General features: G+C 42.3%; 1 protein-coding gene across 1 annotated transcript; it reads left to right on the forward strand.

The window, feature by feature from the left end:
- Positions 1 to 847: 847 nt before the first annotated feature.
- On the forward strand, positions 848 to 10,298 carry LOC138370906 (dynein heavy chain-like). The gene is made up of 2 exons (XM_069335565.1): positions 848 to 921; positions 8,897 to 10,298. The coding sequence occupies exons 1-2, from the start codon at positions 848 to 850 to the stop codon at positions 10,296 to 10,298; spliced, it is 1,476 nt and encodes a 491-aa protein (XP_069191666.1).
- Positions 10,299 to 10,584: the final 286 nt, after the last annotated feature.

Genomic DNA, 10,584 nt, shown 5'->3' on the forward strand with positions numbered 1-10,584 from the left:
CTGATCCATCTGGAGGAGAAATATCCAACAGTTTCTGGGTTAGAAGTCTGATAGTCCTTTCTGGCTTAGCATAATTATCCTTAAGGAGCTGTACTGCGCTATCATAACCATCATCAGTGAAGGTCAAATTACAGACCACTTTTAATGCTTCATCCTTTAAGACAACTTGTAAATATGCAAATTTTGTTGTCTTTGCTATAGTGGCATTAGAATCCACTGAATTGACAAATTTGTTCCAGAAGTTGTCCCAACTTGCGTCCTCTGTACCAGAGAAAGTTGGGAAACTGAGTGATGGTAATTTGACTTCTGGTTGTGTCAGGTTTTGGGAAGCTGTGGCTGCAATGTTTGTATTGGCCTTGTGTATGGTTATTAAACTGTCAAAGTGTTGTAACTTTGTTTGTATTGTATCTTCGTAATCTGTGTCTTCTTGTACTACAGCTTCCATTGCAGCTTCATCTATGTTGGTAGTAGCAAGTATATCATGATATTTCAGGATCTGCATTTGTACATGTTGATATTTGCTCTCTGCAACCTTATAATGGCCTTCCAGTTCTACATAATCAACTGGAGTTTGATTACATAAATCATTGCATTTTTTTATCTGTCGGGTTAAGTGGCCCTTCATACCAGTGAGGGTCGCTTTTACATTTTTGGCAGTAGATATAATGGCTGTATTTGCTAGCCGTGTTGCAGATGTACAAGTGCTAAGCCTTGTTGGACTTTGATTTGGACTGTTTCTAGCACTTGAGCTAGTTGAGCTACTAGTTTCCGAACTAGGGCTGTTTATCATTTAAAATACACATTATATAATCATACACACTATAATTTGAGTGGTAACCTTGCATCAATGCTGGATTTACCTCACGTTAGCCCCTCAAAATCACTCTTGGTTGGTACAGAGACACAGGTTAACACTCAAAGGTAAAATGACTATAGTTAAATTATTACTATAGTTATGGTAATATTATATAGATAACACAACTCGGGTTGTCTTAAGAAACTGCGTAAAAATATGTGCCTGCTAGGTTGTAATATATGTTCAACTCTAGACAAGTGTAAATTCTTACCCTTACACCAGGTTAGCACAATAAGACAAGGTTGCTGTACAACACCAGCCTAAAATGTTCTACCTTTGTGCAAGAATTAGTTGTAAATAATGTGGCATGCAATAATTGTTACAGTAATGGTGCAATATTTAATATAATGTAATGTTTATATATACACTTAAAATTATAAAAATCATATACATTTATGGGTAAATTATCCTCTTATCAACCTCTTGAAATGAAAAAACACAATTGTTCTTTTGGTATAGGCCTCAGAACAATAATAGTGCTTGTTGTAAGTTCTGTTGACTATTAAACGAAATTGAAAAAGTTAAGCTAGAAAAATGTTAATTATAGCAGTGTCTTCCTGCTATAATTAATGTATATGTAAATATTATGTAAATAGTGCACTAATCTTTATATAGATACTAATCAGGATCTTGTATCTGGTTCGAAGGACCATAAATTATGTGGGAAAATCCTAGCAAGTTTTAATTGTTTTTATTCTGTGAATATTCAAATATTTACTTTATTTGGTGTTGTGTCGGATTTCCGACACAACACCAGTATTGTGTCTGTGTGTTGTGTCCAACACCAGTGTTGTGTGTGTGTGTTGTGTCCAACACCAGTGTTGTGTATGTGTGTTGTGTCCAACACCAGTGTTGTGTGTGTGTTGTGTCCAACACCAGTATTGTGTGTGTGTGTTGTGTCCAACACCAGTATTGTGCGTGTGTTGTGTCCAACACCAGTGTTGTGTATGTGTGTTGTGTCCAACACCAGTGTTGTGTGTGTGTTGTGTCCAACACCAGTATTGTGTGTGTGTGTTGTGTCCAACACCAGTATTGTGTGTGTGTGTTGTGTCCAACACCAGTGTTGTGTGTGTGTGTTGTGTCCAACACCAGTGTTGTGTGTGTGTTGTGTCCAACACCAGTGTTGTGTGTGTGTGTTGTGTCCAACACCAGTGTTGTGTGTGTGTGTTGTGTACAACACCAGTATTGTGTGTGTGTTGTGTCCAACACCAGTATTGTGTGTATGTGTTGTGTCCAACACCAGTATTGTGTGTATGTGTTGTGTCCAACACCAGTATTGTGTGTATGTGTTGTGTCCAACACCAGTATTGTGTGTGTGTGTTGTGTCCAACACCTGTATTGTGTGTATGTGTTGTGTACAACACCAGTATTGTGTGTGTGTGTTGTGTCCAACACCAGTATTGTGTGTGTGTGTTGTGTCCAACACCTGTATTGTGTGTGTGTGTTGTGTCCAACACCAGTGTTGTGTGTGTGTGTTGTGTCCAACACCTGTATTGTGTGTATGTGTTGTGTACAACACCAGTATTGTGTGTGTGGTGTGTCCAACACCAGTGTTGTGTGTGTGGTGTGTCCAACACCAGTATTGTGTGTGTGTGGTGTGTCCAACACCTGTATTGTGTGTATGTGTTGTGTCCAACACCAGTATTGTGTGTGTGTGTGTTGTGTCCAACACCTGTATTGTGTGTATGTGTTGTGTACAACACCAGTATTGTGTGTGTGTGTTGTGTCCAACACCAGTATTGTGCGTGTGTTGTGTCCAACACCAGTATTGTGTGTGTGTGGTGTGTCCAACACCAGTATTGTGTGTGTGTTGTGTCCAACACCAGTATTGTGCGTGTGTTGTGTCCAACACCAGTATTGTGTGTGTGTGGTGTGTCCAACACCAGTATTGTGTGTGTGTTGTGTCCAACATCAGTATTGTGTGTGTGTTGTGTCCAACACCAGTGTTGTGTGTGTGTGTTGTGTCCAACACCAGTATTGTGTGTGTGTGGTGTGTCCAACACCAGTATTGTGTGTGTGTTGTGTCCAACACCAGTATTGTGTGTGTGTTGTGTCCAACACCAGTGTTGTGTGTGTGTGTTGTGTCCAACACCAGTATTGTGTGTGTGTGGTGTGTCCAACACCAGTATTGTGTGTGTGTTGTGTCCAACACCAGTATTGTGTGTGTGTTGTGTCCAACACCAGTATTGTGCGTGTGTTGTGTCCAACACCAGTATTGTGTGTGTGTTGTGTCCAACACCAGTATTGTGTGTGTGTGGTGTGTCCAACACCAGTATTGTGTGTGTGTGGTGTGTCCAACACCAGTATTGTGCGTGTGTTGTGTCCAACACCAGTATTGTGTGTGTGTTGTGTCCAACACCAGTATTGTGTGTGTGTTGTGTCCAACACCAGTATTGTGTGTGTGTGTTGTGTCCAACACCAATATTGTGTGTGTGTGTTGTGTCCAACACCAGTATTGTGCGTGTGTTGTGTCCAACACCAATATTGTGCGTGTGTTGTGTCCAACACCAGTATTGTGCGTGTGTTGTGTCCAACACCAGTATTGTGTGTGTGTGTTGTGTCCAACACCAATATTGTGTGTGTGTTGTGTCCAACACCAGTATTGTGCGTGTGTTGTGTCCAACACCAGTGTTGTGTGTGTGTTGTGTCCAACACCAGTATTGTGTGTGTGTTGTGTCCAACACCAGTATTGTGTGTGTGTTGTGTCCAACACCAGTATTGTGTGTGTGTGTTGTGTCCAACACCAATATTGTGTGTGTGTGTTGTGTCCAACACCAGTATTGTGCGTGTGTTGTGTCCAACACCAGTATTGTGTGTGTGTGGTGTGTCCAACACCAATATTGTGTGTGTGTGTTGTGTCCAACACCAGTATTGTGCGTGTGTTGTGTCCAACACCAGTATTGTGTGTGTGTTGTGTCCAACACCAATATTGTGTGTGTGTGTTGTGTCCAACACCATTATTGTGTGTGTGTGTTGTGTCCAACACCAGTATTGTGCGTGTGTTGTGTCCAACACCAGTATTGTGTGTGTGTGGTGTGTCCAACACCAGTATTGTGTGTGTGTGGTGTGTCCAACACCAGTATTGTGTGTGTGTTGTGTCCAACACCAGTATTGTGTGTGTGTGTTGTGTCCAACACCAGTATTGTGTGTGTGTGTTGTGTCCAACACCAATATTGTGCGTGTGTTGTGTCCAACACCAGTATTGTGTGTGTGTTGTGTCCAACACCAATATTGTGTGTGTGTGTTGTGTCCAACACCAATATTGTGCGTGTGTTGTGTCCAACACCAGTATTGTGCGTGTGTTGTGTCCAACACCAGTATTGTGTGTGTGTGTTGTGTCCAACACCAATATTGTGTGTGTGTTGTGTCCAACACCAGTATTGTGTGTGTGTGTTGTGTCCAACACCAGTATTGTGTGTGTGTGTTGTGTCCAACACCAATATTGTGCGTGTGTTGTGTCCAACACCAATATTGTGTGTGTGTGTTGTGTCCAACACCAGTATTGTGTGTGTGTGTTGTGTCCAACACCAATATTGTGTGTGTGTTGTGTCCAACACCAGTATTGTGTGTGTGTGTTGTGTCCAACACCAGTATTGTGTGTGTGTGTTGTGTCCAACACCAATATTGTGTGTGTGTTGTGTCCAACACCAGTATTGTGTGTGTGTGTTGTGTCCAACACCAGTATTGTGTGTGTGTGTTGTGTCCAACACCAATATTGTGCGTGTGTTGTGTCCAACACCAATATTGTGTGTGTGTGTTGTGTCCAACACCAATATTGTGTGTGTGTGTTGTGTCCAACACCAGTATTGTGTGTGTGTGTTGTGTCCAACACCAGTATTGTGTGTGTGTGTTGTGTCCAACACCAGTATTGTGTGTGTGTGGTGTGTCCAACACCAGTATTGTGTGTGTGTGGTGTGTCCAACACCAGTATTGTGTGCGTGTGGTGTGTCCAACACCAGTATTGTGCGTGTGTTGTGTCCAACACCAGTATTGTGTGTGTGTGTTGTGTCCAACACCAGTATTGTGTGTGTGTTGTGTCCAACACCAATATTGTGCGTGTGTTGTGTCCAACACCAGTATTGTGCGTGTGGTGTGTCCAACACCAGTATTGTGTGCGTGTGGTGTGTCCAACACCAGTATTGTGCGTGTGTTCCTCCTGGCCTCAAGTGACCAGTGAACCTCCTGGCCTCAAATGATAAACCTCTTGGCCTCAAGTTGTTATGTAAAGGGGGGGGAGGAAGACGTGTTAATTCGGCACACCAAAAAAGGATTTAACTCCCTCTGGCGACAGGATTTAAAAAGTCTAAATCAAAGTTCATGTATACATTATTATTGCAGGAATAATGATAACAATGATTATGGGGGTTGTTTGACCAGCACGGCTCGTCCGGTGGTGGGACCTCTGATAGCCAATCAGAGTTGCTGAACGAGGCAATGAAAGCATGAAGAAACTGGAGGAGAGGCAGTGCTCCCCCTCACGGCAGCACCGCTGACATGAAGTCCTGTCTGGTAGGCTACCGGGCAAGTGATATCAGCCTTACCCGCACTCAGTGATATAGTGGGATTATATCGACGCTTTACGAGTTTATGAATATTGTTATGAGGATAATGTGGGCAGAGTATTGAAACGGAATTGAGGGATGTGGCAGGGAGAGTTACGTAAACTCTCTGATGATACAAATACCTGGTAATAGTCTGCTGAACTGTTTGTTATGTGTCAAATGTAGTAACTGCCTGGTGATGGCTATTAGATTAGAATTTCGTGACTTAACCTATATATATATATATATATATATATATATATATATATATATATATATATATATATATATATATATATATATATATGCGGAAAATCCACAGGGAAATGTGAAAGGAAGTGAACGTTTCGGCATGATTAAAGCCGTTGTCAACACCAGACTTGCTAGAGGAAAGAGAGCGAGGGTACAGGCCAACACCTGGACCTAACCAACCCATCTCTAGGGAAAGAATTAACCAGAAACAGGTATAGAGGATTAAGCAGTCAGAGAATAAGGATGAAAGATTAAAGAAAAACCTCATGAACACACAATATATGAATATAAAATTGTAATGAGACATTGTAACCTTCCCAATCAGAGTTTTTTCTTAAACTGTTGTGAAATATTATAACTTAAAAATGGATCAAGTTTGTACATACCAGTACTAACATTAAGAAGATTTGGAGACTGACTGATTAGAGCAGACTCAATCAAATTCCGTTCCACGAAACCACCACAATTGGTAATGGTTTTCGCCCCATTCCAGTTAATAGTGTGATCACATAAACTCGTGTGCAGATGCAATGCGTTAGACGTTTGGGCAGTTCTAATACTAAAAGCATGTTAGGACAACTGCAATTGTACGGACTTTCCTGTTTGTCCAAGGTACACAAAATCACAATCATTGCAAGGAATCGAATACACAAAACCTGCTGTACCCTGGGAGTTTTTTATTAATTGGCTGTTGATTGCTGGTGTTGACAACTAATTAATGCACGACTATATTCTACCCACTTCATGACTCCGTACCAATATAGAAGCATCAAGAGGAAGTATGGGCCAATAGGCCCTTTGCAGTTACTTCCATTCTTCCCTCTCATTTATCCAATTAATACCCAATGTTCGGTGTTCTGTCTTGTGTTGGTCAAAAGTTTGTTCACCTCATCCAAAACTGTTGCAACATATCACCTCACCCAAAAGCGAGTATATAAGACATGCTGTTTATGTGTTTAGCATAAGTAGAACTCTGTGTAGTGTTTTCAGGTTACAGTTGTGTGTGTGTGTGTAAACTAAAGTCTTTTAAAATGTAATAAGTTATTACGAAACTCGTTCAAGCATCACGTCAGACTAATTGATTTTTCAATTACCATCGACAGTAAAAAGAAACAAGAAATATTGAGAAAATTCGTGTTAGAATTATTAATCTTAATTTTTCGGTCATATTTAACAACATATGTTTACAAGAAAGACTGCTACCAAAATATATATTATATATATATATATATATATATATATATATATATATATATATATATATATATATATATATATATATTAGTATATATATATATTAGTATATTTTGGTAGCAGTCTTTCCTGTAGACATATATTATTAAATATGACCGAAAAAGTAAGATTAATAATTCTAACACGAATTTTCTCAATCTTTCGTACATTACGCTTCACTGTTGGAGGTAAATCAAAAATTAATTCTCCAAAATTCATTTTTATTTCTAGTCTGACGCGACACGGGCGCGTTTCGTAAAACTTATTACATTTTCAAAGACTTTAGTTCACAAATACACAACTGAATAGAACTTACGTATCTCCGATTTTATATCTACATTTGAGTGAGGTGGGAGGGGTGATGTGGCATTAACACAAGACAGAACAAGAGGGAATATTAATAGGGTATTAAAAGTATCAACACAAGACAGAACACAAACAATGGGTATTGAATAGAAGTGTTTGTAGAAAGCCTATTGGTCCATATTTCTTGATGCTTCTATATTGGAGCAGAGTCTTGAGGTGGGTAGAATATAGTTGTGCAATAATTGGCTGTTGATTGCTGGTGTTGACTTCTTGATGTGTAGTGCCTCGCAAACGTCAAGCCTCCTGCTATCGCTGTATCTATCGATGATTTCTGTGTTGTTTACTAGGATTTCTCTGGCGATGGTTTGGTTGTGGGAAGAGATTATATGTTCCTTAATGGAGCCCTGTTGCTTATGCATCGTTAAACGCCTAGAAAGAGATGTTGTTGTCTTGCCTATATACTGGGTTTTTTGGAGCTTACAGTCCCCAAGTGGGCATTTGAAGGCATAGACGACGTTAGTCTCTTTTAAAGCGTTCTGTTTTGTGTCTGGAGAGTTTCTCATGAGTAGGCTGGCCGTTTTTCTGGTTTTATAGTAAATCGTCAGTTGTATCCTCTGATTTTTGTCTGTAGGGATAACGTTTCTATTAACAATATCTTTCAGGACCCTTTCCTCCGTTTTATGAGCTGTGGAAAAGAAGTTCCTGTAAAATAGTCTAATAGGGGGTATAGGTGTTGTGTTAGTTGTCTCTTCAGAGGTCCTCTGAAGAGACAACTCTATATATATATATATATATATATATATATATATATATATATATATATATATATATATATATATATATATATATATATATATATATATATGTCGTACCTAATAGCCAGAACGCACTTCTCAGCCTACTATTCAAGGCCCGACTTGCCTAATAAGCCAAGTTTTCATGAATTAATGTTTTTTCGTCTACCTAACCTACCTAACCTAACCTAACCTAGCTTTTTTTGGCTACCTAACCTAACCTTACCTATAAATATAGGTTAGGTTAGGTTAGGTAGGGTTGGTTAGGTTCGGTCATATATATACGTTAATTTTAACTCCAATAAAAAAAAATTGACCTCATACATAGAGAAAAGGGTTGCTTTATCATTTCATAAGAAAACAATTATAGTAAATATATTAATTCAGGAAAACTTGGCTTATTAGGCAAATCGGGCCTAGAATAGTAGGCTGAGAAGTGAGTTCTGGCTACTAGGTACGACATATATATAAATATATATATATATATATATATATATATATATATATATATATATATATAAATATATATATATATATATATATATATATATATATATATATATATATATATATATATATATATATATATATATATATATATCTGTACTTTTGTGATTTAAAGTCACTGTGGTACAGTCATATCCAAGAGTTTTAATTCGTGGGGAGTCACAGTGAGGACCCAGCCTAGTGAAGTGTGTGACACCTGGTGTTAGGTCAGGCTGGGGTGAAAGACTCCTGACCCACCCATAATAAAATGACTCTTCATTACTACAACTTGACTTAAATATTATCGTACCTAATGTGTAAATGTGTTGGGTCTACACCTGAAACGGAAGTTCGATCCCAATGTATATGAGGGCCTGTCCGGAAGAGTGTGAGCACGACACACTTATAAGGCGCTTATAACCATCAAGAGGACCATTGTCACTCATCCAGGGAACCATCCAGGTGGCCATCCAGGTGGCCATCCAGGGAACCATCCAGGTGGCCATCCAGGGAACCATCCAGGTGGCCATCCAGGGAACCATCCAGGTGGCCATCCAGGGAACCATCCAGGTGGCCATCCAGGGAACCATCCAGGTGGCCATCCAGGTGGCCATCCAGGGAACCATCCAGGGAACCATCCAGGGAACCATCCAGGTGGCCATCCAGGGAACCATCCAGGTGGCCATCCAGGGAACCATCCAGGTGGCCATTCAGGGAACCATCCAGGTGGCCATCCAGGGAACCATCCAGGTGGCCATCCAGGGAACCATCCAGGTGGCCATCCAGGGAACCATCCAGGGAACCATCCAGGTGGCCATCGAGGGAACCATCCAGGTGGCCATCGAGGGAACCATCCAGGGAACCATCCAGGTGGCCATCCAGGGAACCATCCAGGTGGCCATCCAGGGAACCATCCAGGTGGCCATCGAGGGAACCATCCAGGTGGCCATCGAGGGAACCATCCAGGTGGCCATCGAGGGAACCATCCAGGGAACCATCCAGGTGGCCATCCTGGGAACCATCCAGGTGGCCATCCAGGGAACCATCCAGGTTGCCATCCAGGGAACTATCCAGGTGGCCATCCAGGGAACCATCCAGGTGGCCATCCAAGGAACCATCCAGGTGGCCATCCAGGGAACCATCCAGGGAACCATCCAGGTGGCCATCCAGGGAACCATCCAGGTGGCCATCCAGGGAACCATCCAGGTGGCCATCCAGGGAACCATCCAGGTGGCCATCCAGGGAACCATCCAGGTGGCCATCCAGGGAACCATCCAGGTGGCCATCCAGGGAACCATCCAGGTGGCCATCGAGGAAACCATCCAGGTGGCCATCGAGGGAACCATCCAGGTGGCCATTGAGGGAACCATCCAGGTGGCCATCGAGGGAACCATCCAGGTGACCATTCAGGGAACCATCCAGGAAACCATCCAGGTAGCCATCCAGGGAACTATCCAGGTGACCATTCAGGGAACCATTCAGGGAAGCATCCAGGAAACCATCCAGGTGGCCATCCAGGGAACCATCCGGGGAACTATCCAGGTGACCATTCAGGTAACCATCCAGGGAACAATCCAGGTGGCCATCCAGGGAACCATCCAGGTGTCCATTCAGGGAACCATCCAGGGAACAATCCAGGGAACCATCCAGGGAACAATCCAGTTGGCCATCCAGGGAACCATCCAGGTGGCCATCCAAGTAACCATCCAGGGAACAATCCAGTTTGCCATCCAGGGAACCATTCAGGTGGCCATCCAAGTAACCATCCAGGGAACCATCCAGGTGGCCATCCAGGGAACCATCCAGGTGGCCATCCAGCTATCCATCTAGGTGGCCATCCAGCTAACCATCTAGGTGGCCACCCAGGGAACCATCCAGGTGGCCATCCAGGGAATCATCCAGGTGGCCATCCAGGGAACCATCCAGCTAACTATCTAGGTGGCCATCCAAGGAGCCATCCAGGTAACCATCCAGGTGACCACCCAGGGAACCATCCAGGGAACCATTCAGGTGGCCATCCAAGGAGCCATCCTGGTAACCATCCAGGTGACCACCCAGGGAACCATCCAGGTGGCCATCCAGGGAACCATCCAGGTGGCCATCCAGCTAACCATCT

The sequence above is a fragment of the Procambarus clarkii genome, chromosome 34 (assembly GCF_040958095.1).
Source record: "Procambarus clarkii isolate CNS0578487 chromosome 34, FALCON_Pclarkii_2.0, whole genome shotgun sequence".
Classification (NCBI taxonomy): domain Eukaryota; kingdom Metazoa; phylum Arthropoda; class Malacostraca; order Decapoda; family Cambaridae; genus Procambarus; species Procambarus clarkii.

Coding starts and splice junctions, on each gene's coding strand:
- LOC138370906 (XM_069335565.1), top strand. CDS start 848: ATGCTGGATTTACCTCACGTTAGCCCCTCAAAATCACTCTTGGTTGGT. Junction 922..8,896: donor ACACAGGTTAACACTCAAAG/GTAAAATGACTA, acceptor ATAACCATCAAG/AGGACCATTGTCACTCATCC.